General features: G+C 48.1%; 1 protein-coding gene across 2 annotated transcripts; it reads left to right on the top strand.

Annotated features, from left to right (window-relative positions):
- Nucleotides 1-80: 80 nt before the first annotated feature.
- SASH3 (SAM and SH3 domain containing 3) lies at nt 81-23573 on the top strand. 2 transcript variants are annotated; one of them, XM_020969829.2, is made up of 10 exons: nt 81-198; nt 1275-1342; nt 4637-4870; nt 15613-15708; nt 17677-17823; nt 19353-19494; nt 19950-20116; nt 20456-20668; nt 21567-21717; nt 22203-23573. In XM_020969829.2, the coding sequence occupies exons 3-10, from the start codon at nt 4814-4816 to the stop codon at nt 22685-22687; spliced, it is 1458 nt and encodes a 485-aa protein (XP_020825488.1). In that variant the 5' UTR covers nt 81-198; nt 1275-1342; nt 4637-4813; the 3' UTR covers nt 22688-23573. The 2 variants fall into 2 exon arrangements, with proteins under 2 accessions (XP_020825488.1, XP_078004003.1); XM_078147877.1 differs by lacking the exons at nt 81-198; nt 1275-1342 and having other exon boundaries at nt 4634-4870.
- Nucleotides 23574-27510: the final 3937 nt, after the last annotated feature.

Here is a 27510-nt window from a genome sequence, read left to right as displayed (position 1 = left end):
AGCTGGGCGAGGGAGGGGCTCCCCTGGTGCTGGGGCCAGGTCTCCTCACTTCCTCGTTTCTCTGTGAAACAGGAACCCTGAGCCGACTGGGGTGGGGTCACTGAGCCCCAAAGAAGTCCTGGCCACGGGGGCAGACCCAGCTACTGCCCTTCACTCAGCCCTGGGGAAGCAAACCCAAGTGAAAAGAAGCAGGAAAAGGTAGGATGGCTCCATGAGAGTGACACAGAATCACTTAAGGGCTGAGAGAGAGGCCAGTACCTGAGCACCAAGACAGCATAGCCTCCATGTGGTCAGGCTGGATAGCTCTGCTTCAAAACCCGCCGTGCATGGGGAAGCTACCTCCTCCCCACGCAGCCCCTTCCACTCTGGGCCAGCTTCCATCACCAAGAGCTTCTGCTATGGTGCCGACCATGTGCCAGGAGCTGTGCTAAGCATTAGCAAGGTTTTCCTGAAATCCAGCCTGACTGCCTTTTGGCAGTTTCCACTCCTGTCTCCTAACTGTGCCCTCCGGAGCCAAGCAGAAATGAGTTGAAGCCCCCTTTCACGTGACTATCTCTCAAATGCCTGAAGACAACTTTCCCATCTCCCCTGGGGCTTCTCTCCCTTGGGCTAAACGTTCCCAGTTCCTTCAAATGATCGCCCCTTGGCAGGATCTCTGGCCCCTTCAGCCTTCTCTGGACATTTCTCTTTGCTTTTCTCTAAACACTCCAACCTATAGAGAGCCTTCCTAAACAGCGGTACCCAAAGGACAGCACAATAGTCCAGAAGGGTTCTGCCAGAGCTGAGGGCATCTGCTTACACCCAGAAGTTCTGCCCCTCTTCCCGAAGCTAAATATTACATTCGTTTTCTTGAAAGCCATTATCGACTCCCACCACCTCCCTAGCCCCCTTTCTTCCCCTCCCCCAATCTTCTTCAGACAAACTGCTACCTTGCCAGGCCTCTCTGCATCTGGAATGAGGTGACCTGAGTTCAAATCCTGTCTAATGCTTCTACTTCCCATGGGCCTTTGGACAAGTCTCTCAACCTTGATTGGCCTCAGTTTCCTCATCTGTCAAATGAGGAATAATAACCAAATTTTAGAATTAGAATTTACATTCCATTAGAATGTAAACTCCTGGAAGGCGAGGACTATTTTTGCTGTTTCTTTGTATCTCCAGTGTTTAGTACTGTACCAAGTAGGTACTTGGTACATACAGTAAGCACTTAATAATTGAATGATTTAGAGTTGGAAAGAACCTGAGAAGTCATTTTGTTGAACCTTCTCATTTTACAGAGGAGGAAACTGAGACCCTGAGGAGGGCAGTGAGATGCCCGAGGTCCCACAGCTAGCAAGAAGCAGAGGTAAGATTCAAATCCAGGTTCTCTGATTCCAACTGCAGTCGTCTTGCCACTGCAGTGTCCTGTCTCTACCTGCCTCTAAGAGCTGTTGGAAGGCCAAATAAGGCTGCCTCTAGGTAAACACTATACCCCTCTCTGATGTCTCCAGCCCTTATGCTGTTGCTCCACTGACGTGAAATTGGTAAGAACATCTGTAGTCAGAGGAGCTTGGGTTTCCTAAGGCAGCCTCACCAGATTTTTATCTGTGGCCTAGACTCTATCCTTTCCCCCTCTGAGTTACTTTCCGTAACTGCTTCACCTTTGCGGGGTTTTTTTTGGGGGGAGGGGCTGGGACTTGGGGGGAATCATCAGAGATCATTTTGTTTCCATCAGCACCTGTACCCATCATCCCAGTCATTTTTTCCTTAAGACTCCTCTACCTGGGGCCAGAGTCCTAACTCATAGTGTTGGTTCCCAGGGCAGCAGCATGAAACAGGCCCTAAAATTAACTTTATAATTCATGATGGGGAGGGGGTGGATCTAGGTGGCACTGCAGTGGATAGAGCACCGGGCCTGGAGTCAGGAAGACTCATCTCCCCAAGTTCAAATCTGGCCTCAGACACTGACTCTGTGTGACTCCACACAACTCACTTAACCCTATTGGCCTCGGTTTCTTCATCTGTAAAATAAGCTGGAGAAGGAAATGGTAAACCACTCCAATATCTTTGCCCAGAAAACCCCAAATGGGGTCACGAAGAGTCAGACACAATTGAAACAAGTCAACAACAATTCATGATGTGAAAATTAAGGGAAAAAAAATTAACCAGCTGGATGATCTAATCTGTGTGGGGAGCTCTAAGTGAGAAACTCCGTCATCAATGCAGCTAGGCAATTACTTTGCAATGGATGGTCTTAGAAAATTGGCTGGGGGTACAATGACCTGTCAGTGTCATAGGGCCGCGTAGGTCTTCCTGACTCGGAGGCTGGCTCTCAGCCCATTACGCCATGCCATGTCTCATTGAAGAATACAGGAAGTACATACAGTAACACAAGAAGTAATTAAGACAAATGCAATTGATTGGGAAGAGGACCTAGCAACTAGAGTGTCTTCTATGGAGCCAAAGGAGGACATGGGTTAAACTGTTAAGGTCTCTAAAGGGCAGTATCCTGGGGCCAAATCCCACTCACCCTGCCTGGTGGAGTAAGTGGGCCAAAGCCAGGGCTCTGCCCAGGGCATTGGCAACAAAGCTGTAGGGTGACTGTATAAGTACCAGTAGTGCCCAGCTTGTGATTTGAGGAACACTGCCCATACAGTGAGAAACAAGGAAACTCCATCAGCTAAAGATTCCTTCCCCCTGAGATTCCCCCTGGTGAAACCACTAAGGGCTTACATAACAAAGAGGGGAGACACACTGTCTCTAGAAGACCCCTGTGAAAATGACTGGTGAGGCTTGTGACAGAGAGAGAGCCGATGAACTCAAGATGCAGAATGTGATATATATTTTTGGATGTGGCCAATGTGGATATTTGTTTCTCCTGACTGTATTTGTTGCAAGAGTTTTGGTTTGGGTTTTTTTTGCCCTGTTTTCTTTTTTAATGGGAGGAAAGAGTTGGAGGGAGGGGGAGTTAAGAATAGGGTCTCTATCCCCCCCCCAAAAAAATTAGAAGAGAACAGAAGGAAGGTCAGCTTTGAAAGTTACATGTTGGATTTCTTATATACCGTATACACCTAAAAAGAAAAGCCAATTTAACACAAATAAAAATTTGCAGTTTTCATGTACAACTTCACATATATAGTGAACTGCTCATTTTACTTGGCGTTTGTAGAATTCAGAATAAAGAGAAAAGGAAAATGGAAAAGAAGCAAAGAAAATGACCAGACAGAGAAGAATTGGCAGTGGAAAGGACCTAGATTGGGGGGTGGGAGGAAAGGAGATAGCAAGAGAGTCCAGAGGGGAGTCCAGGGAGTCCAGAGAGGGTGGAGGAGGGCTACTGAAGACAAACGTCCCACCAGGGAGGGACGGAGGGCTGGATTACCACCAATGGGGAATGGATGGCAAGCATGGGCCAAGCTAGTAGACTTGAGTGCTTCTCTGTAAGCTCCCCTTCGGGGGCTGGCCCTGTGCTTTGTTTCTCCCCCTTTGTTCCCAAGGCGGTTTGGGCCCCAACCCTGTAGCCTCCCTCTCTGGCCTCTTTGAAGCGGCTGTGGTTTCCCTGTGAGCTTTGCTGCTGCTGCCTGGGCTAAGCAAACAGGAAGCCATACACATCCCGCATGCAGTACACAGAACTGGGGCCAGGCAAGATGGCAAAGCCAGGGCACCATTCTTCAGGCCAGGCCACACACACCTAGCCTCCCAAGCCTCCCACATTCTCCTCCCCTCCATCAAGGCCTACTCCTTTCTACCCCATTCAATTAAATGCACGTGTTTCCAAAGAGCCCCCAAGAAAGGCATGCTGGAAACACCCAATTAAATCAAGACATAGCCCTTGCCTTCAAGGAGTTTCAGTCTAACAGACAATAAGGGCTCTCATCTCTGTAACTAACTCCTTAAGGTTTATAAAGCCCTTACTACCGAACAAGCCTGTAGGGTGAGCAATGCAAGTATTATTATGCCTATTTTATAGGTGAGATGTGGTTCAGAGAAGGGAAATATTTAGCCCAAGGTCACACAGCGAGGAAGTGGCAGAATTAAGAGCCAGGCTCTGGTCTCCAGTGTGCTTTGCCATGTGCCTCTGCTTCTACTAGCATTACCGCTGCTCCTCTTTCCCTGAGTCTGTGCCCGCATTGGCTGGGGAAGGAGCCTGGTGCCATCATGGGAGGTAAAGGGAATCTTAGAATGTTAGAGGTAAAAAGGACCTTAGAGATCATGTAGTCCATTTCCTTTGTTTTATATGTGATGCCCAGGGAAGGGAAGGGACTCGTACAAGGTCTCACAGCTAGGAAACAGCAAAGTCAGGATTCAGACAACCTAGGATTTAGTACGAGGTAGATCCCCCAGACTTGCAGACAACTAGGAGTTGACTCTAGTTTGTAAACTGGGCCATGGAACTCATGATGGTGGCCAAGAGCACTGATATCCTCCTAATTTCTGGTCCTTGGATGGTAGGCCATGAAGGATGATAGGCCATGAAGAATGGTAGGCCATAAAGGAAGGCCTCAGGATGCTGAAGGGGCCGCCCACTTCCTAGGAGGCAGAGGGAAAGGCTTGGGGGCTGGAGACTGAAGGCCCAGGCAGGACTGGGACTTTGCTCATTCAACCCCAAAACTAACTTCAGTCGAGTCTCTGGAGACTGAAGAGGCACTTCCTTCCTCCCTAGGGGCTGCGATTGCTGTAAGAGCAGGTCACGTGGTTGAGTTTCCTGCTTGCCACCCGCCCGCTGGGTGTCTGAGACCCAGAGCCCGTAGTATCCGGAGGGCTGGTGCCCACTGGGCAGGACTGTGAAGGCTGAGCACCTGGTGGACAAGAGACAGACTCCTGGTCAGGGCAGGAAACCATGCTGCGCCGTAAACCCTCCAACGCCAGTGAGAAGGAGCCCACCCAGAAGAAGAAGGTGAGGAACAATCCTACTGCTTGTGCCTATGGCTCCCAATGACCCAGATGAGTAGAAAGGGCCACAGGGCATTCAGTGCTTGGGGTCAAGAAATCAGGTGGCCAGGGTCTATTAGAATCCTAAAAGAAAATCTTACAGTTCTGGTTTAGACACTTAGAACCCTAGAAGAAAAGCCTAGAATTCTGGAACTGACTCTTAAAACCCTAGAAGAAAACCTCCAAAGCCTCAGATTGACTCCTAGAACATAGAAAAGAAACCTAGAATTCTGGGATAGATTCATAGAATCCTTAATGAGAATCTGGAATTCCAGACTAAATGGGTTCTAAAACCCTAGAAAAAAAGCCCAGAATTCTGAAATCAATGATTAGAACCTTAGAAAAGAACTCCAGAGTTCGAGAATAGACTTCTGAGCCCTGCAAGAAAAATATCTGAATTCTAGAATGGACATTGAGAGCTCTAGAAGCCTTCTAGCCTTGAATCTTAGGGCTTTGTCTAGTTACTAGACTCTAGGACTTTACTTCTACCACCTGGGTGCTTCCACAATGTCTTCTTTAGCTTGACCTCTCTGGGACTAGATTCCTTTCCTAACAATGCCCACTCCCCTCCTGTCTGAGCTCATCTACTTGGAACCCATTCCATTGGGAGATGCCATGATGCTCCAAGGGTACTCACTCACCAGTACTTGCCTCCAGCACGCACACACACGCGCACACACACACACACACACACACACACACACACACACACACTCACACACACTTCCAGTACATTTGGCTCAGTTCTATCTCAACTCCCAGGTTCCCTGAAGATAGGACAAGCCTTCTGGGGGGTAAAGAGATATAGAAATAAGGGATTGAAGGTGTTAGAACATTCCATGGGATGCTGAATGCCAGGACGCTTAAGGATCCATCACATGAGGAGATCTTGGGTTTGGGAGAGGGTTCCCTTTCTTTGTATGCCCAGTGCTTAGCAGTGCCTGGCAAACAGTTGGTGCTTATAAATGCTTATTGATTGATTGATGGGGACAAGCTTGAGAAGAATGGAAAATGAAATTTGAAGAGAGTTGGGAGAGATGTGGGAATATGAGTGTGTGCATGTGTGTGTGTGGTAGGTATTCATGTGTGCATGCACATGTGTGTATGTGTGATATGGTAAGAGGAGGAGGAGGGATTTTGAAGGTCAGGAAAATGAGCTTCTGTCTTAAATAGCTCAGACATTCATCTTCCTGAAGGCAGAAGCCTGGACCAGACGATCTATTTGTAGAACCACAGAAGTTTCAGAGTAAAAAGAGCCTGCAGAGATCACTTAACTCAATCCCCTCAATTTACAGAGAAGGAAACTGAGGTCCAGTAGAAGAGACTTTGGGTCACAGAATGGGCAGAACAGGAAAGGATCACCCAGTCTAACCCTCTCATTTTACAAGAAGAAACTGAGGCCTAGAGAGGGGGAAAGGGACTTCAGATCATAGAATGTCAACATTAGAAGGGGCCTCAGAAACCATCTAGTCCAATTCTCCCATTAAATAGAGTAGAAAACAGGCCCAGAGAAGAAAGGGGCAGGCCTGAGGTCGCCCAGCTTCAGGATTGAAGGTTAGGCTCTAGGATTATGTTATAGGAATCTGGGATTCCTTGACTTTATTCTTTGATCTTAGCCTAAAATTCTAGGCTTCCATGCCCGTATTCTTTGTCAGTCTCCTGGAATCCCATGCTTTCACAACTTGATTCTCAGGCCAATCCAATTCTGGGAGAAAATTGAAGTTTTCATTGAAAGCTTCTTAGGATTGTGGGGGCAGTAGAGAGACGGTGCTGGTAACCGGGGGCACCTGCTCCTGGTCACTGGAGTGTGAATCCTGCTTGGGATGTATGTATATGTGTGGGTGGGTGTGAGTGTGAGTGTGTGTTAGGGCTGGGGTGGGGGGGTTCCTCAGATTGACGGGACAGGAGTGGCTGACGTTTTCCGGCTTATACACTTGTCATAGAACAGCGTTTCTTTCTCTGAGGTTCTGCCACACCGGATGGTGAGGGCGGGGGGAGGGGGACTTTATATTCTCATCCCAGGTGCTAGACCCAGCAAAGCTGCCATTGGCTGCCTTTCCCTCTGAAGCCACCACTTCCCCTAGCTCGCTCCCTGGGGGTGAGGAGAAGCTGAGACTGCTTTAGTCACACCTGGGCCTGACCCCCAACCAGAGGACACAGGGTGGAAAAGAGCTAACTGGTGGTGGTCAAGGCCCTCCCCACCAGTTCCTATTGTTTGCTTTATACAGATTAGTACTTTGAATCCCCACTCCAGCCCTGCCTGACAGGAAGGCAGACAGGCAAGGTAAGGTGTAGTAGCCCTATTTTAAGGATGAAAAAACTGAGGCTCAGAAAAATGGAGAGATGATAGAAAGGAGAAAAATCATAGAAACAGAACGTCCAAGTCTTTAGAACGACAACATTACACGGAGCCTTAGAGATCATTTAGAACAACTCTCTCATTTTATAGATGAGGAAAAAGAGGCAAGAGAAGGGAAGTGACATGGCCATGGTGACACAGCTAGGAAGTGACAGAGCTGGCATTCAAATTGAGGTCATCTGATGCCAAGACCTGAGCTCTCTCTGTTATAGCACAGAGGATACCTGGCTCCCTCCCTTAGCCTCCGGGGTTCTGAGCCCACATCAGCCAGTCAATCAGAGCCCACCTCCAACCTGGGGCATGGCTGCTGGGGCCTCTGGGGCCAGAGGACCCTTTGCTTCCACCATCCCTCCTCCTTCCTCTACTCCTACCCAGAAAACTCTCCCAAGAAAGAAATGTCATGATGGGCCCAGGAGGTCAGAGACCCTGCTTCCAGGCCCATTTCTGGGCCCCTGTTCCCCTATGAGGACAAGGGTAGAATGAAGAATGAAAAATGATAGACGGGTATGTGCTTGTGGTGTGGAACCATGCAGGGGAAGCCTGGGCATTCCTGGGGCCCTTCAGAAGCTGAGACTGGCTCCTGATTCTTGCCCAGCCCACCCCTGATCTTCTGGGATCCTAGCCCCCTCAGACCTAGTGTTGACCTATTTCTCTACCATCCTCCCCTCAAAGGTAATGGAAGGTGGGAGTTCACTTGGGAGGATAAGCTTGGCATGTTCTGAAAAGTTTTGTTGGTGGTGGTTTGTCTTGATTTGGGATTTCATCAAGGTGGGGAATTCTCAGTATGGAAACTCCCTCCCTCCAGGCAGATCAGTTTAGGAAGGCAGCCTGGGGCAGTAGGAGATGCAGTAGCCTGCCCCAGTCACACAGTTAGTATGTGTCAGAACCAATCTTCCCAACCTCGAAGCTAGCCCTCTACCCGTATGGCAAGAAATCACATCCATCTTCCTCAAATACAGTAAGGATCTGAAGAGATCTGTGTGTATGCAGAGAGAACTCGGCAATCAACTCAGCACATGAAGAAGATGGTTGTCAAGGGCAGGTAGCATAGGCTAGACAAAAACATGGCACTGTCCTATAAGGGTGTGGCGGGAATACCGAAGGTCAGAATCACCTGAGGCTGGCCAGTGAAGCTCAGGACAATAAAAAAGGGTGCGGTGAGAAAGGGGCTTTCAGGGTGATTTTAGGGGCAACCAGGAAAATCAAAGACAAGATGGGACCACTGCTCAGAGTGGATGGGTCAAGGAATACTCTCCCTCCCCTCACTCCCCATAACCAACCAGGTGCCAAGGCTTGCCTTCTATTTCCACAGTACCATTCCATTCACACAGGCCCTCATCTCCTCAATTATTTCAGCATTCTCCTAATGAGTTTCTCCACAGCTCCAATCCATCCTCTATGGTTACTAAGGTGATCTTCCTAAAACACTGATCTGACCATGTCACCTCCCTACTCAATACTCCCAAATAGCTCCCTATTACCTCTAGGATCAAATATTAACTCTTTTGTTTATCATTCAAAGCTCCTTTCAACTCATCCCCTTCCTTTCCCATCTTCTTACACATCACTCCCCTCCACATACTCCAACCATATTGGCCTCCATTCCATCTCCCATGCTTGCACTGGCTGTCACCTATGCCTGGAATGCTCTTCCTCCTCACTTCCATCTCCCAGAATACCTAGCTTCCTTCAGAAGGCCTGTTCTGGTCCCCCCAGCTTCCATTTCAGGTTACCTTCCATCTACTCGCCATGTATCTTGGATGGACCTAGTTTATATATACATATATATGTAGTGTGTATGTGTGTGTGTGTGTGTGTATACATATATATATATAATATATATACACACACACACATATATATGTATATATATGTATATATATATAAATATGTGTGTGTACATATGTATAATATGCATATACAATATGTACTTCTATGTATGCATGTATACATAGTCCCTCTTACTTTACGTCTCCAGAGCTTTGCAAAGTTGTAGGCATGCAGTGAGTACTTAAATGCTCATTGATTGATCCATTGATCCTTTGACCCTATGAGAGTCAGGAATGTTTAAAAGGCAGCAAAAGCCCAATCAGTACACGTGAGCATGAGTGGATTGAGGAGCCCGACACCAATGGCAGTTAGAGGCGCAGAAGTGAAGTCGAGGCGTCCTAGAAGAGGAGGATTTGAAACCACTTAAAGAGGGTCCTGAAGAAGTAACAGGACATGGATTGGCAGAGAGGAGGACAGGGGGCCTAGGGATCCATGCAGAGTCAGGACCAAGTGGGGCAAGAACAACCAGAAGGCCAGTCCAGCCCAGCTCTGCCACTTACTGATGTTGTCACCTTGGGGAAGTCCCTTCTCCTTTCTTAGTTTCATTCCTCCTTAGTTACCGAATAAGGGGGTTGAATTCTGGCCTTTTTTATGAAACTGACCATGATTTGAAAGGCACTGAGCATAGAGAGGGAAGCACTCAGTGCTTTGGGATGAGAAGGAGGAGGCTGGAGAAAGAATGAAGGAGAGGAGATTTTTCAGGAGGACTTCAGAAGTTGGGGTGGGGGGGGCAGGGTAGAAGACTGGCTGGCAAGTTTAGCCCACAGGCAATGCTCATAGACTCAAACCAGCAACAGGGAGGAGAATTCAGAAAGCCCCTTTCAATCTCCATTCCCATCTCACCAGCTGACTGATACTACTATCACCGAGAGTTTTTTAATAGCTAGATCTGATGACCTTTTCTCTCCTCCTGGAGTTAGGAAGAACTGATATATATATATCATAGATATTTACTAGTTGTGTGATGCCTAGGCAAGTCACCTAACCTCTTTCTGCCTCAGTTTCCTCATCTGAGAAATAGTAATAATAAGAGACCAGGCTTGTTGTGCAGCTCAAAAGAGATCATATTTGTAAAGTACTTTACAAACCTTAAAGTGCTATATAAATTCTGGCTATTTTGTTATGATTAAGTTAATCTCATGGAGGGTTTCCTTGGCCTCATTCAAATTGGCTGAGCCAGAGTCCTAGGTCAGAGAGTCCATAGGGCCAAGGGCATGCTGGTATCTTTGTCTCCCTGACTTGGAAAGAGTTAGAGGCAAGAGACCAAGGCCCTTCTCTGGAGACGCCCCAACCTTGGAGAGATGGGGACCAAGCCCCACCTCTTATGGAGGGTGGGTGGGGTGCCCATCTGCCACCCTCACCCTGGTGCTTGGCCTACCTCATGGGTGCCTCAGTCTGGGAACCAGTCTCTCTCTGTCCCCCTCCCCTGAATCCTGCCATGGACCCCAAAGCCCCAAGAGACAGTAGATTAATGACAGGAAGAGGTGGAGGGAAAGGGAAATGATTAGAGGCCTAAGCTGGGAGGTGAGGTTACCAGTCGCCCAACAAAGGCCACTCCTGGCTCCCTGCCATCTCTCTAGCCTGCTTGGTATGTTCTCAGCACTGCTGGACAGGGCTCAGGGAGGGGAGAGGGAGACGGAGGAAACCACACTAGGCCATATCTACCTATAAATAGTAAGTCTTCCATTCAGGCAGCTTAGGCCCTCCTCAGGGAGCTTCCCCCACCCTGGACTCCAGCCATTTAGACCCCCCTTTCTTTCCCTCTTTTCCCTAGCCTATTCTCAGTCGTCAACCTTCTTGATGACCTCTCTGCAGCCTTGACGCTCTTGGTCAGCCCTTATTCCTCGATTTCCCTCCTCTCTGGGTATTTATGGCACTGTTCTCACCTGGTTTTCCTCTTAACTATCTGTCCCCTTTGCTGGATCATCATCACGTGGGTGTACTCTACAGCTCCAGTCTCCTAATGATCTCATCAGCTCCCAAGCTTTTAATGCAGTCAGCTCAATGAAGAGGCCTCCCAGATCTATGAAGCCCAGCCTCACTTCTGAACAGTCTTGAATCTCTACCTGCCTGCTAGACATCTCCACTTGGATGTCCCATGGGGGAAGGGAAGGGAACAAGCATTTATATAGCTCCTCCTATGTGCCTGGTACTGTGCTGAATGCTTTACAAATATTGTCTCCTTTGATCTCCACAGCAACTGTGGGAGGTAGGTACTGTTATTATACCCATTAGATTAAATGACTTACCCAGGACCACACAACTAGGAAGTGTCTGAGGCTGGATTTGAACTCAGGTCTTTCTGAATTCAGGCCTAGCACTCTGTCCACTTCACCACCTAGCCAGCCTAGGCATTTCAAACTCAACATGTCCAAAACAGAAGTCATTATTCTCCCCCCCCCCCGCCCAAGCTCCACCCCTCACCATCCTTCTAGTCAGCTGGGTTTGAAATCTGAGCCTCATCTCCAGTTCCTCACTCTCTCTACTCCACCCCCATGCACTCATTGCCAAGTCTTCTCAATTATACCTCCACCTTTGCCCGTCTTTCTTCTTCCTTCCACTCATACCACAGCCACCCTCATTCACGTGTTCATCACCTCTTGCCTATACTATTTCAACAGCTTCCCAAGCGGTTACTCTGAATCTCATCTCTCCCTTCTGCAATCTAGCTTCCAAACCGCTGCCAATGTGCTATTCCCAAGCCCAGATCTGACTGCGCCACTCCCTGATGGAGAAATTTCAGTGGCTTCCTTTGGCCCCAGGGACAGATACAAACTCCTCCCCTTGGCTTTGAAGTCTTTCATAAGCTGGCTCTGACCTACCTTGGCAGATGACTCGCACTCCCCCCCACACACACATCATCATCATCATCTTCTCCCTTGACACACACACACGCATACATACATCACCCTCCTCCCTACATACATACACGTATAATGTACACATGCATACATACATCATCCCCACACACACATCCCCCTCTCCACACACATACGCACACACACACACATACACATACATACACACATCATCCCTGTCTCTACACAACTCTGTCCAGGTTATCCCCTATGCTTTAAATACTCTGCCTCCTCACCTCCACCTTATAGATTCTTTAACAACTTTAGATCATTAGTGCTCCCCCTGATAACTTTGGGTTTCTTTTCTATATACTTTGTATTGACTTCTCAGTGTCCATGTTGTTTCCCACCAGTAGAACAGAAGCTCCTTGAGGGCAGAGCTGTTTCATTTTCGTCTTTGACTCCCCAGAACCTAGGACAGCAGCATTCATATTGTTGTTATTCAGTCATGTCCCTGTGGACTATAGCACACCAATATTGGCCATGGGGGTTTCTTGGCAGATACCAGAGCAGTTTGCCATTTCCTTCTCCAGTGAATTAAGGCAAAGAGATGAAGTGACTTGCCTAGGGTCACACAGTAAGTGCCTAAGGCCAGATTTGAGCTGAGGTCTCCCCAGCGTTCTACCCACTGCAGTACTACCTAGCCGCCTGTAGGGAGTGCTTAATAAATGCTTGTTGACTCGAATTGAACAGCTTAGGGAAGAAAGACCTGGCTTCAGTTTCTAGCATTGCTACCTACTAGCTATGTGACCTCAGGCAAGTCCCTTCCTCTGCTCTGGGCCTCAGTTTCTTCCCCTCCAAATGAGGGAGTGGGATTAGATGTTCTCTGAGATCTCTTCCATTCCTAATACTTTGGGATTCTACAATCTGAGGAAGCCATTGAGGCAGCTAATGAATCCTAATAATTCAAGAGAAGGGCATGAAAGTGGAAGGGAGGTAGGGAAAAGAAAAGGAACAGTAAGGGGCCTCATTCGTTTGCAATAATAATTATCATTGCTGTCTTTCATAATAATAGCTCCCATTTCTACAACTCTTTAAGGTTTGCAATGTGCTGCCCTCCTGTCATCCCTGCAGGTCAGTGGACCAGCAAGTAGCTTAAGAGTTTCCTTGGCAGTAGGACCTTGGGTTTGTTAGTACAAGCTACTGCTTGCTGGGTTTCTAACCTTGACCTCCAACACGACTAAAGGATCCCCTGCTTCCTGGCTGCCTACCAGGCTTCTTGTGGGATGCTCAGTCACAAGTTATAACAACCCTGACTGTAGGGCCTGCCAGGCTAAGATGGGTGAGCTCCTTCCTCCTCTGTCCCCTGGCTGCAGCTTAATGAGGATATGAGGCTTCCTCCTCAGGCTAAGGGCAGGGGCCTCAGCTCTTCACTGTCCCCCTCTGCGGTCTGGAATCGAGTCCTCTCTGGTGATCTTGCCATCCCCAGATCCTGGCTCCATGTCTTAACTGCTTATGAGAAACATGCATCCCACTATAGTATATAGATTCTAGATTTGAATCCTGGTTCTGACACTTAATCAGTTTGTGACTTTGGATGAGTTCTGATTTGAGTGCAGACTGGCACCTCAGTTTCCCTATCTGTCAAGGGGGAACAGTAAGACTCTCCCTACCTGCCTCCCAGGGCTGTTGGGTAGGAAGGGCTTTGGACACCCCAAATTGCCAAAGAAATGAGAGCTCTCTTTGTGTCAAGCATCTGTTCCTAATTGGCCTTGCCTTGAACCTTCCCTAGTTCCAAGGTGTTCTCCCCAGCTTAGCTTAAGGTCAGTTTGTCTTGCCCTGCTGGCATTGAATAGGGGCAGCTAGGTGGCACAGTAGACGGAGCACCAGGCCCGGAATCAGTAAGATCTGAGTTCAAATCCGGCCTCAGACACTTACTAGCTGTGTGATTCTGAGCAAGTCACTTCACCCCTATTTGCCTCAGTTCCTCATCTGTCAAATGGGGACACACTGGAGGAGAAGGAAATGGCAAACCACTCCAGCATCTTTGCCAAGGAAACCCCCTGAACAAAGTCCATGGAGTCATGTAGAGCCAGACATGACTAAACAGCAAAAACAACAATAACAAAGCATTGAGTACGTGCATCCTGACGAGTCCTGAGCCCTGGCAGGCTCCATCAACTTCCAACCATGAAATTAGCCCTGCTGAGGACCAGAGAGGAAGTAGGAGGCAACACAAAGAATACTGGGCTTAAAGTTAGAGAACATGGATTCCAGTCCCAGCTCTGCTGCTTAATGGCTGAGTGTGCTTGGGCAACTGTCTTGCCTTCTCTGGGCCTCTTACTCTCTAGTCCTGAGGGTCTAGGATTCTCTGACTGGCAGCTATAAGCATTTCAAACCTGTGGGTACCACCTCCATGAACAAACCTTCTGCGGTTATTCTTCCGGTAGCATAACATTAACAAATTTTCCCGAGTTGACTGAGCTGGCCAAAGCTAAGATTACCTAGCTAATATTGACGGTAGCCAGAGAGTTACAACTTTAATGGTAACATACTCAATGTTCTTTGGTTAATTCAATTCGATCCAACAAACATTTCTTTAAAAAACAAAGCTTATGAGCTGAGGATGCAAAGTCAAAATGGGCCGCTAGGTGGCACAGTGGATAGAACACTGGCCCTGAAGTCAGGAGGACCTCAGTTCAAATTTGTCCTCAGACCAAACACTTGACACTTTTACTAGCTGTGTGACCCTGGGCAAGTCACTTAACCCCAATTAACTAAAAAAGGAAAAAGAAAAAAAAAGAGAAACAGGCCCTGCCCTCAAGGAGCTTATTTTCTCTTGGGAAGAAAGAACATGTAAGCAGATGAGTAAGTACAAAATATGTAAAACTATGAAGTGCTTGGGAGAGGGAAGGGTTCCAGAGAGGCCTCTTAGAGGGGTCAGCACTTGAGCTGACTCTTAAAAATATCCCAAGAGGTTCCAAGAGGCAGAGGTTAGGAGGGAGAATATTCCAGGCCTAGGCAACAGCTGGGAAAAAGGAAATGGAATGAATGGTACATATAGGGAATAGCAAATGGGCCAGAGTGGTTGGAAATATAGAAATGTAGAGTGTATGAAGGGGAGAGAGGTAGATTAGGTCAACAAGCAATGATTAAGCACTTACTGTGTGCCAGGTCCTGTTCTAAGTGCTGGGGATATAAAGAAAGGCAAAAACAGTCACTGCCTGCAAGAAGCTTACATTCTAATGGGAAAGATCTGGAAATACACTTTGGAGCCAGATTAGGAAGGAGTTTAAAGGATAAGGATAGGAATTAGACCTGTGATTTTACTTGCACAGGGAACTCCCAGGGAAGGAAACTTTTTCTACTGATGCAGGGACAGTTCCTTCTCTACCAGTAGAAGAGTGACTTAGAGCTCTGAGAGGTTAAGTGACTTGACTAGGGACACACAGCCAACATGTGTTCAGAAGCAAGACCCTTTCTCCCAGGGTTGTCATGAGGATCCAGGGAGATAATATATGTAAACATTTTACAGACTCAAGTCTGAGCCTGAGGGGCACAATGGAGCCCTCTAGCCTGCAGGAGAATCAGGCCCATGGCTTCATTAGGGCTCAGCTCTCCATACTGAGCTGCCTGGCTACAGAGATGACCTGATGACCTTCTTACTGCCCCATGGAAGCTGGAATGGACTGATGACTTTGTCTCCTTTGCTTCTTCCAGCTCTCCCTACAAAGATCCAGCAGTTTCAAGGATTTTGCCAAGTCGAAGCCCAGCTCTCCAGTAGTGAGCGAAAAGGAATTTAATCTTGAGGACAATGTGAGTACGGAGCTGAGGGGAGAGGGGACGGGCCCTGCTGAGGCTAACAAGACCCCAGGATTGCTCTCCACATCTAACATAGGCAAGGTGTCTTCTACTAATACTTTTATGGCACGAGCATTTATTAATCACGTGTTCTGTGTCTGGAATAGACCAACGCTGACCCGGGAGCCAAGAAGACCTGGGTTCAAATTCTGCCTTAGACACTTTACTGGGTGATTCTGAACAAGTCACTTAACTTCCCAGTGCTTTATGCAATTCTCTAAACATTATAAGTTGCAGAGAAAGTGGCGACCTATATTGGAAGAGAGAATTTTGTCCTCTGGAAGTTCCCTATATCAGTGACATCACAGGGTGAATTCCTCTCTTATGTGCCAGTCACCAGAATACAAAGACAAAAATGAAACAATCCCTGCCCTTGCCAGGTTTACATTCCACTTTTTAATACCCTTTGCCTCACTCCTCAAACCCTTCCTAAACAAGCAACAGAAGTTTCAATCCTGGAAGCTTTCCACCCTTTTTTGTTTACAGAATCAGCCAAATGCCTTCCAGAGAGGAGAGGACATGGGTACAGCAGGTTCCCATGTCTAGATGGCCTCTGAGATCCCACCCAACTCTACATCTCTGCTCCCATAATCCTACGTCCACCCTACTTCCTATTAAGCTTGCTCACCTGACTCTTTTTGATATTTCCACAAGTCCTTCCCGCCAGCCTCCTTCCTTCCTTCTTTCCATCCACACTTGTGAATGTTTCAACAAACATTTACCAGGCGCCTGATGTATGCAGGGTCTGGTAGCACCAGGTACTAGGAGAGACACAAAGCTTACATAAGACAGGGTTCCCGCCTTCCTGGAACCCACAAGAGGGGATGAGCCCCAACATAGCTAGCTGTCATACACATCATTGCAGAGTAAGACCAGAGGACCAAACCATGCATAAAGCTTCGCTGGGGAGGTTGGCGTTGACAAGGGATCCTGGAGGATGTGACATTGCAGCTGGCTTGAAAGGCTGGCTAGGAATTCACCAGAAGAAAAGGGAAAGGAGAGATGTTTCAGGCATAAGGAACAGTTGAGCCAAAACAAGGCAGTCTAAGAGCACGAGATGATGGAGGTTGGGGATGGGGATGGGAGGGAGAGGGAGGGGGAGTGAGTCATCTAGTTTGGCCAGGGAGTAGGGTGCAAATTGGGGCATAATGTTAAAGGTCTAGAAGAGCAGGGTAGCATCAGATTGGGGAAGATCTTAGGTAATAGGGGGCTGCTGAAGATTTCTGAACAGAGGAATAACATGACTGCATGATTAAAATGACAAAGGAAGATAAGTTTGGGAAGGGATATGAAGTACTGATTTGAGAGGGGAGAAAGGAAAGGTGTAAAGACTCATTAGGAAACTGGCCCAGGTGGGTGAGAGAGGTAGCCTTGGAAATAGTCAACAGGGGGCACATTGGAGACAGCATGTGGTGCTGCTGGGAAATTCTGAGAGAGGGAAGGGAGGGTCAGAAACAACCCCAAGGTTGAGAATATGAGAGACAAGGTAAATGGTATTACCACCAAGGGTGATGTCAGAAGGAGGACAGAAAATGACCTTAGTGTTTCTTCCACACATACATTGAGTACCTGCTATGTGCTGGGATTTGCTGTGGGAGAGATTAAAAGAAAACCTGCTCCTAGTCGTGCTTTCTGGGAGCTCCCAGTCTAATAAGAGACAAGGCCTGTGTCACTGGAGCACATGCACTATGTGAAAATGGGATGGGAAGCAAAGGCCAAGGGCTGTGGGGGTTCCAAGAAGGGAAAATAGCCCTTCTGGCCAGGGGGCCCACCTTCCCAAGATGGGGCTTGAGCTCAGCCTTGAAGGAGGAATAGAATGTCATCTGGTAGAGATGGAGAGAAGCAAAGTGGGCCATAGAAGACAGGGCTAGAAAGGACTCCAGAGGCCCTGGGCCTCAACAGCTCTATCCTTTCTCCTCCTAGATCCCAGAGGATGACACAGGAAGCTCCACCATGGAGGATGCTGGGAGGAGTGCAAAGAAGCTGGGAAAGAAGTGGAGGGCAGTGATTTCCCGCACCATGAACCGGAAGATGGGCAAGACGATGGTGAAGGCCCTGTCAGAGGGGATGGTGAGGCCTGAGGCCAAAAGGGAGGGTGGAGGACAAGAGATTTAGAGCTGGAAGGGAAAGCAGGGCCAGCTCACGGCATAGGCAGAGTAAATGGGCCAGCACCTACACCAAAGGCAAATGAAAGATCATTCTGCCCAAAGACACGTGGAGAAAAGAGCACTGGATACCAGGCCCAGCTCTGCCTCTTCCAACCCGTGTGACCCTGGACAAGTCATTTCCCTTCTCTGGGCCTCAGTTTCCTCCTCTGTAAGATGACAGACTTGGACTAGGTGGGCTCTCAGCTCCATTCCAGTTCTAAATCCTATTACCCTAGGACTGTGGGGAGGCAGAGGAGAGGGCTTGGGGATGGAGGGCCAGCCGAGTCAATAGTAAACTTCTTTCTGGAGCTGGCCTTGCCTAGGAGTTAGGACAGGAAGCATACGTATGGGGACAAAGAGCTGGTGAACTAGGGGAGTCACTTTAAATTATGTGACCATCTCCCCTCTAATAATTACAAAGACTCATCCAAGGTTAGAGCTATAAAGGACTCAGGAGACTGGCTAATCAGGTAATCTCTTTAAACCTTCCTTTTTTGCCTCTCTGAAAAGGGAATAGCAATCTTTGTACTACCTGCCTTAAGCAAGGAAAGGGTTTTACTGAACTCAGGGTATTAGAGGGGTTTTTTTTGGGGGGGGAAAGGAGAGGAATCTTGATCTGTAATTTCAAAAGTAAAGAGAGCTTCTGGTATGACAACTCCTTCCACCAACAGAGTAGTAGCCTGGGGCACAGAGATGTTAAGTGACTTGTCCAAAGTCATACAGCTAGTTCAGAAGCAGACCTTGAACCTAGATGTTCTGGACTCCAAGAATGGTCCTTTATTTCTACTATGTCATACTGCCCTGAAACTCATAGATAGAGAAGCATTATGTTATTGTGCTTGGAGTCAGGAAAACCTAAGGTTGACACTTTTACTAGCTGTGTGACCCTGTAAAAGTCACTTAAACTCCCTAGGCCTCAGTTTCTTCATTGGTAAAATAAGAGGGTTGGACTGGATGACCTTGAAGGTCCTTTCCTTTTTCTAAATCTATGATCCTAGGAACTGGAGGGCAATGCCATGCAATTGAAAGAGCCCAGGATTTGAAGCCCAAGGATGTGGGTTCAAATCCGGACTGCTCCTTAGTGTAGCCTTGGGCAAATCTTTTATCTTCTTAAGGCTTCAGTTTCCTCACCTGTAAAATAAAGAGTTGAGACTAGATGACTTGGAGGTCTCTTTCTATGATGATGATAATACCTTCCCACCATGATAAGGCCCCAGATTAAGACTACAATGTGGGTCAGTAGCACCTGTCCAGCTGACCTCATAGCTTTGAAAAGGCAGGTGCTGTGTCAATCTTACAGCATTACAGAAATGTCAGCCCTTATTAGCCAGCTTCACCCTCCTCCCCAGAGAAGGGGAGTGATTTGCCCAATGTCACCCAACGCATAACCTGCTGAGCTAGGATTGGAATGTCCCCATTCTAAAGCTGGTTCCTCTCCTGATTCACCCTCAGGGGGATACTCTGGAGGAAGGGTTGGCCTCCCCAACCTCACCAGACTGCCTCCTGGAGGGCTTGGCTTCAGAGAACATGCCTGTGGCTTTTACTGACCAGGATGATGACAGCCACCCAGCCCTCAGCCGCCAAACATCCACTAGTGAGTAATGGTGGATGCATGGAGTGGGCAGGGGATGGAGTCTGGGGAAAAGTGAGAGAGGGGGAGGGGAGGGGGAGGGGGAGGGTTTCTTCTGTGTTACATGTCCCTCCTCCCCAGGAGTGGGAGGAGAAGCAGGACAGTCATCCTTATAAGGGAAAGAGGCTTCAGAAAGCCATTTGTATCACACTTCTTCCCACTACCTTCATCCAGGAAAGAGGAGATTCCCTACAGTTCCCTGGCATCTTCCCGCCCATCAGTCAGAAAGAAGGCATTTAATGAGTGTGGACCTCCCCTTTTAAAATGGGGCTTGCCTCCCCCCCAAAAGGGGGTTTTCTATTTAACGTCTCTAGGGCACTTTCTCCCCCTGAACCCTAACAAAAGTCTGCGTTAGGAGCCAGGCTGAGCCAGGGACAAAGGTAAAGCCCTCCCCCCCACCATTGTCCATCCCCCTGCAGGCAGCGAGCTGGGCAGCCCAGGCCCTGGCACTGTGGGCTGCGGGCAGACCAGCCTGAGGGTGGAGGAGCTGATGGCCCCGATGTACACAGGCCCCTTCTGTGGCAGGGCCCGGGTCCACACCGACTTCACTCCCAGCCCCTACGACAGGGACTCGCTGAAACTCCAGGTGAGGGTACCCCCATGGACCCTCTTGGGGAGGAGGAGAGAAGGGCCTTGGGAAAGAGGTCTGGGTGGGGGAGGAGGGCAGAAGGAATAACAACAGCCTTAGATAGATAGGGCAGCTGAGGAAACAGAAGCACAGAGAGGGGAAGGGGCTTGTCCAAGGTCTTATGTAGTAGAATCAGGACCAGAACCTATGTCTTGTGACTCCTAAGGCCATCAAGGGACGAGATGGGACAATGAATGGGAACAAAACTGGGCATGTAGCTCAGAGGGGCCTGGGTGGTGAGAGGTTCTCCCCCAGGTGGACCGCCCCTCCCACACCCCCCTCTCCCCAACCTCCCAGAAGGGGGATGTCATCCAGATTGTTGAGAAGCCACCTGTGGGCACATGGCTTGGGCTGCTTAATGGCAGACTGGGCTCCTTCAAGTTCATCTATGTGGATGTGCTGCCTGAGGAGGCTGTGGGGCCTGCCCGGAGAGGCCGCCAACGTCCAAGCAAGGGCAAGAGGCCGAAACCCAAGACCCTACACGAGCTGCTGGAGCGCATTGGCCTGGAGGTCAGTGATCAAAGAGTGGGGGTGGGGAGAAGGGTGCTGGGAACAGGCTGGCCCTGCTCCCCAAAAGGCCCCAAGGGAAGCAGAACTGGAAGGGACCTTAAGGACCGCCCACTCCAACCAGAACCTGAACAATAGACATAACAAGTGGCTGGAATACCTCCGGGGAAGGGCGATTCCCTCCTGCCCAAGACAGCCCAGTCTGCTCTGGGACAGCTCTAGGGATCAGGGAGTTTTTCCTTTCATCTCTCCTAAATGTGAGTCTTAGCAACTTCAGCCCATTAGTCAAAGCTCTGCCCTTTGGCAGAACACATCTAATGCCTTTTCCACATGACAACCGTCTGAACCTTTGAAGACAGCTCTCATGCCCCTCTCTGAGTATTCTCTTCTCCAGGTTCAACATTCTCAATTCCTTCATCTGCTTCACCCCATACAATCTGCAGTCCCCTCACCAGCCTGGGCCACTCCTAAACAGGGCAATTAAGGCTTGATTCTTCACTTACCAAAGGATTCACCACGAGGCTCCTTCACATGACAAATTCCCTCAGTGTATTTCAAGGCATATTTGACACTGATGATACTGTCCAACTTGACTGACCAAAATTCAATGCACAACTACATTTTCAGAAACACAAATGACTATGTAAAATGTCCAATGCTTGGAACTGGGTGACCAACCTCTGGCCCAGAAGGAGAAAGTGACAACGGGATCAGGGAGGGTCCTAGACTGAGAAGTGGAAGGGACCTCAGAGGTCTTCTAGACCATCCCTTGCAGTATATAGAACAGGGAGGCCAAGAGGAAGGGAAGTGACTTGCCCAAGGTCACATGGCTAGTCCGGAGAGAGAGCTGCTTTCAGGCTAGGGAAAAGCTGAAAGCAAGCCTGCTATTTCTCCCTGCTAGGAACATGCATCTACCTTGTTACTCAATGGCTATCAGACCCTGGAAGACTTTAAAGAGCTTCGGGAAACCCATCTGAATGAGCTGAATATTGTGGATCCCCAGCACCGAGCCAAGCTGCTCACTGCTGCAGAACTACTGTTAGATTATGACAGTAAGTTTGGGGGGGGGGGGGCGGGGCTGGCCGATAGGCTCTGAAACTAGCTTGCCGTCAGAAGGAAGAGGATTCAGATTGTGGGGCTTGTACACAGTGGGGGCTTCACTGGGATCCTCCTCAGACCCCTTTCCAGGGCTGACATTCTTTATTCTATGTTCTAAGATCCCTTCCAGCTCTGACTTTTTCATTCCCAAGGTTTTTGACGTTTTTCTGACAGTTTTTTTTTTTTTGCTTTTTGGTGAGGCAATCAGGGTTAAGTGACTTGCCCAGGGTCACACAGCTAGTAAGTGTCAAGTGTCTGAGGCCGGATTTGAATTCTGACGGGTTTTATTCCATGTTCTGAGGTCTCTCCCACTTCTGGCACTCTTTGTTCTGAGAGATCTGGGTCCCGGGCCCTGGGATGGGTGACTGGGGAGCAGAGAAGGGGGAGAGGGAGAAGGGCCCAGGACCTCACAGATTCTCCCTCCTCACCCCCCTCGCAGCCGGCAGCGAGGCGGAAGAAGGCCCCCAGACGAACCTGGAGCCGGCGCCGGAGCACACTTTGGACTCCAAGGCCGACATTCCCCGAGACTCGGGCTGCTTCGAGGGCTCGGAAAGTGGGCGGGACGAAGGCGAACTAGCAGCCGCGGATGAGCAGCTACGCGCCCTATCTCTGGAGGCGGGGGCGGGGCCAGGGGGCGGGGCCGGCGCCCTGAGGGCCTGCCCTGGGGCCACGCTCACGCCAGCCGGGGCAGTTGCCCTCGGCTCAGAGGGAGCCTGCGCGGCCCCGAGCTCCTGCTCCGGGACCAGGTTCCCGGGACCCTGTGCGAAAGGGACTCAGCTCTTGTACCGATGGAGAAGACTGGCGCAGCCGAACGGCCCCTGGGCTGGCCGGCGGCTAACAGCTGAAGCCCGCTCTGTGGGGAGCTGCCTCCCTGACCCCTCCCCCTCCATCCCCATCCTGGCCTCCATGGTCGCAGTGCCTTAGAGCAGCCGGCCATTCAGAGCCCAGTGGCCTGGGATCTGGAGTCAGGCGTATGTGCCACCAACTTGCAATGACCGAGGGCAAGTCATTCCTCTATATTCTCCTCTGTCAAAAGAAGGGACTGGATTAGGTGATCTCTGATCCAGCTCTAAAGCCTACCCTAATTTATCCTTGTTCCCTGGAAATGCAGTTTCTGGCTCTTGGCTTGCTGAAAAGACCCACCCCGATTTCTTCTAACGCCGTTCTTTTCTGCTTTCTTGGCCACTCCTGAAGGCTGAGAGGCATGTGTATAAGAGAGAACGCACACGCAAAGGCCCTCTGCTCCCTCTTTTTTCCTTGCAAGGCAGGATGCTTTAACCTCCCAATCTGCAGGGTTTAGGAATTTGCTCTCTCTTCCTTTTTTTGCCCTAAAATAAGATCAAGCCTCCAGGCAGCCCCCTCTCTCTGACCTGGGAGTTAATGGGAGAGAGGAAGAGGTGACTCTCTCAGGATAGAGATGTCTCCTTGTTTCTGGGGTCTCCTTAACCAGAGCAGGCCTAGAGGCAAAGGATTCAGGGACTCACACGGGACACTCCAAGCAAATAGGGCATTGAACTCGAAGCTGTAAGGGGGGGGCATCCTGGTTCAGGTTTGAAAAAGCATCCACAGAGGGAACGCTCATCAGGGAAGACCCCAGACCACCACCACTGCACACAATGCACCAGAAGCCTCCAGAGGAGAGCCATCCCCTAGCACCAGACTCTGCCTGGCTTTCCACAGTGTCATGAACAGCCAGGACTTGGCCTAGTTGGACCTACCCTTCAACCTAATCCTGGGGATTTTAGTGAAAGCTGGCTTGGGGAGGGGTATGGCAGGTTTAGACTTCAATAAAGCATGTGGATAGAAACTATATAGTCTCTGTTTCCAATGTCTGTTCTCAGGTTTGTGGCTAAACGTCATTCACACAGGCTGCCAGCATAATTACAGTCTGCAACATTTGTCTCTAGAAGCCTTTTTCACCTTCCCGCTTCCCCCCCTCCACTCCTAGAGATGTCCAGTGTCTACCCTTCAAGATGGTGGTGTAGCATACTGACAAGAACACTGGTCACGAGCCAGGCACCTACAAAAACCCGTGTGTTCCTTCCCCATCCCAAATGTCCAGGTACACTTTAGGTATCTCCATCAAGTGGTTTGGTAACCTGGGAACTTCAGCATCTCACACATTCCTCTGCTGCCAAAGGTTGCCACCCAGCTCTCCTTAAAAGCACAGAGGTTACAAATCTCATAATAGGAAGCAGGTGGTGGAGAAGATGCAAGACCTGGAGCTGATTCAGCTCAAGTCCTACCTTAGACACTCACTAGCTGTGACCCTTGTGTCTCTGCCTCAGTCTCCTCATCTGCAAAACAAGACCAGGAAGGTTGTACTCATTTGTCTCTAAAACCCCTTACAGCTCCAAATCTAGGGTCCTATAGTTTTACTTATGAGTTCATGAAAACAGAAGGCTACTTATTCAACTACTGTCTCTCTCAGTAGGCATCACAAGTTGCCACTTTCCATTGTCCTCTACAGCTCTCCTTTCTGAATCAATCCTCAGTTCCCAGTAGGTAGTGATCACTCCGATGATGTCGCTACTAACAGGTTCATAGCCCTAGAGCTGAAAGGACCTAAAAGGCCATCTAGTCCAACCACCTCATTTTACAGAAGAGGAAATTGAGACCCAGTGAGGGGGGAAGGGACTTACCTAAGATTGCACAAACAGTAATTGTCAGAGGGGGGATTATGAACCCAGGTCCTCTGATCCCAGAGCCAGTACTCTTTCTATTGAACTACTTGGTCTTCCAAAGCCCAGCTTCCTGAAGTCTTCCTTCCCAAAGTCATCTTCTCCCAGCAGGTGATCCCTGTTTTTCTGGCCTCACTCAATGCCTTCCAAAGTTCTGCCATTCTCCTCATCCTCCAGCAGATGGCACTTGTTGCCTTCCCAGGGGACCAGCTCTATAACACTGATCCTATGATAAAAATCTCACTGTATATTTAGAGCTCTATGATTCTTAAACCTTCTTTTACACATGAACATCAGAGCTTCCCACCTCACACAAAAGAGACAAGAGATATCCTCTCCTCTTGTCTCTCATGATCTCTCTGTGATCTCTGTGTCCAACCTTAAGTAGGCTCATAGTTACTCCTTCTTCTCCTCATACAGGGTGGGAGATATCCCACCCATGTCAGTGCCTCCCACTGGGTCCAGGGGGTGGTGAGAGTGCCCTAGTCTTCCTAATTACCTGTGTATCCCCTACCTCTTCTCAGGGCTGCCAGGCCATAAAATTGCCAGGGCTACTCCACAAAATGGCTAGAAAAGGGAGGAAAACCAGAGGTAGCCCATCAAAGATGCCAAGGAAAAGCAAATTGGCAGTCCTTGCTTCATATGACCTTCAATATGCCCCTTCCTTTTCTCCGGGCCTATTTCCTGCAACATTTAAGTACTAGGACATGTGAGATCTGCCTTGTACTCAGTGCTGGGGATGCAAAGACAAATCACACACATCCTGCTCTTAAGTTTGTAATCCAATGGTAACACAAGACTATGACAGAAGAGAGTGAGCGAAAGACAAAGAGAAAAGGCCCAGACAAAGGGCTGTAAAAAGGCTAGATAGGGAGTGATGATGACTTCTACTTGGGAGGCAAGATGGGTCAGGAATGAGCTAATGGGAAAGGTGGTGTCTTAGACAGGCACTTGAAGGAAAAGAAGCACTTTACAGAGATGGGAAATTTGTGGGGGAGGGTGGCATCCATTCCAGGGTTGAAGAACATGAGCAGACACAGAGACCAGCCAGAGCAGTGCAAAAATGTAGACCAGCAAAAACATGTTCACTCCTCTTGGTAGAAAGGTAGGGGGACTACAAGTGCAGAACGCTGCATATGCTATTAGATGGGATGACCACAGTGGTCAGTTTTGCTCACCTGGAGCAAAGGAGAGCTCAACTAGGGAAAGGAGAAATGTATGTCAGGGAATGAATGACCTAAAAAATAAAAGGCATTAAAACTAAATTAATGGGTTAATTTTATACTCCACAGTTAACAATACATTTTAACATGAGCCCTCAATGCTTTAACCTAATCCTCTAGGAAAGCATAGCCTTTGTCCAGAAAGAATGAGAGGGAGTTGCTTGAGAGCTATGAGTCTGCCTCTCACAGGTCTTACCACATCCCCCATTATGTAAATCTACGGGGACTAGCAGTCTAAGGCCCTGGGGGCACTGAAGTGATGCAACAGCTCTTTGAAAGCAGCTACTACAAAGAAGTAATCATCAAAACAATCTGGTACTGAGTAAGAAATAGAGTGGTTGATCAATGGAATAGATTAGGTACACAATATACAGGATATACAGTAACCTAATGTTAGATAAGTACAAAGATCCAGGCAACCTGGGCAAGAACTCACTATTTGACAAAGACTGCTGGCAAAATTGGAAAGCAATCTGACAGAAACCAGGTACAGACCAATACCTCACACTGTATATCAGGATAAGCTCAAAATGGGTATGTGATTTAGACATAAAGGGTAATGTCATAAGCAAACTGAGGGAACACAGAAGAAATTACCTGTCAGATCTATGGATAAGGGGAGAGTTTATGACCAAACAAGAGATAGAGGATCATGGGAGGCAAAATGGATAATTTTGATCACATTAAATTAAAAAGGTTTTGCACAAACAAAACCAATGCAGCCAAAATTAGAAAGAAAGCAGGAAACTGGTGGAGGGGGGAGGTTTACACCAAGTTTCTCTAATAAAAGTCTCATTTCTCAAATACATAGAGAACTGAACCAAAGTCATAAAAACAAGAGTTGTTCCCTAATTGATAAATGGTCAAAGGATATGAACAGGCAGTTTTCAGAAGAAATCAAAGCTATCAATAGTCATGAAAAAATGCTCTAAATAACTAATAATGAGAGAAATGCAAATTAAAACAGCTTCGAAGTACCACCTCATACCCATCAGATTGGCTAAGATAATAGAAAAGGAAAATGACAGATGTTGCAGGGGATGTGGGAAAATAAACTAATGCACTTTTGGTGAAGCTGTGAAGTAGTCCAACCATTCTGGAGAATAATTTAGAACTAGACCCAAAAGGCTATAAAAACTGTACATACCCTTCCACCCAGCAAATATCACTATTAGATTTATATCTCAAGGAGATCAAAGGAAAAGGACTCATATGTACCAAAATATTTATAGCAGCTCTTTTTGTGCTAGCAAAGAATTGGAAACCAAAAGGATGGCCATCAATTGAAGGGGATGGTTTCGGAAAAAACTGGGAAGACTTCTGAACTGGTACTAAGAGAAATGAGTAGAACTAGAACACTGTGCACAGGAACAGCAATATTGTAAAGATAATCAACTGTGAAAGACTTAGCTATTCTGATCAATACAATGATCCAAGACAATTCAAAAAGACTCATGATGAAAAATGCTAGCCCGCTCCAGAGAACTGATGAACTCTGAGTGAAGATTGAAGCAAATTTTTTTCCACTTTTTAAAATTTTTCTTGGGGTTTTTTCCCCACAACATGGCTAATATGTAAATGTTTTGCATGACTTCATATGTATAATGGGTATCATATTTCTTGCCTTTTCAATGGATGGGAAAGGGAGTGGAAGGAGGGAGAGAATTTGTAACTAAAAATTAATTTTAAAAAAATAAGCTTTTCCCAATTGATAAATGGCCAAAGGATATGAACAAGCAGTTTTCAGAGGAAGAAATCCAAGCTATCTAGTCATATTTTGAAAAAATGCTCTAAATCACTATTGATTAGAAAAAAGCAAGTCAAAACGACTCTGAGGTACCAC

Source organism: Phascolarctos cinereus, unplaced genomic scaffold (assembly GCF_003287225.1).
Source record: "Phascolarctos cinereus isolate Bilbo 61053 unplaced genomic scaffold, phaCin_HiC Scaffold_8;HRSCAF=390, whole genome shotgun sequence".
NCBI classification, from domain to species: Eukaryota; Metazoa; Chordata; class Mammalia; order Diprotodontia; family Phascolarctidae; genus Phascolarctos; species Phascolarctos cinereus.
This window is presented reverse-complemented; position numbering and strand designations above follow the sequence as displayed.

Excerpts from the sequence above, each read along its gene's own strand:
- SASH3 (XM_020969829.2), top strand. The coding sequence starts at position 4,814 with ATGCTGCGCCGTAAACCCTCCAACGCCAGTGAGAAGGAGCCCACCCAG. Across the intron at positions 15,709-17,676 it reads AATTTAATCTTGAGGACAAT|ATCCCAGAGGATGACACAGG; the intron begins GTGAGTACGGAG and ends TTCTCCTCCTAG. Across the intron at positions 19,495-19,949 it reads CAGCCGCCAAACATCCACTA|GCAGCGAGCTGGGCAGCCCA; the intron begins GTGAGTAATGGT and ends ATCCCCCTGCAG.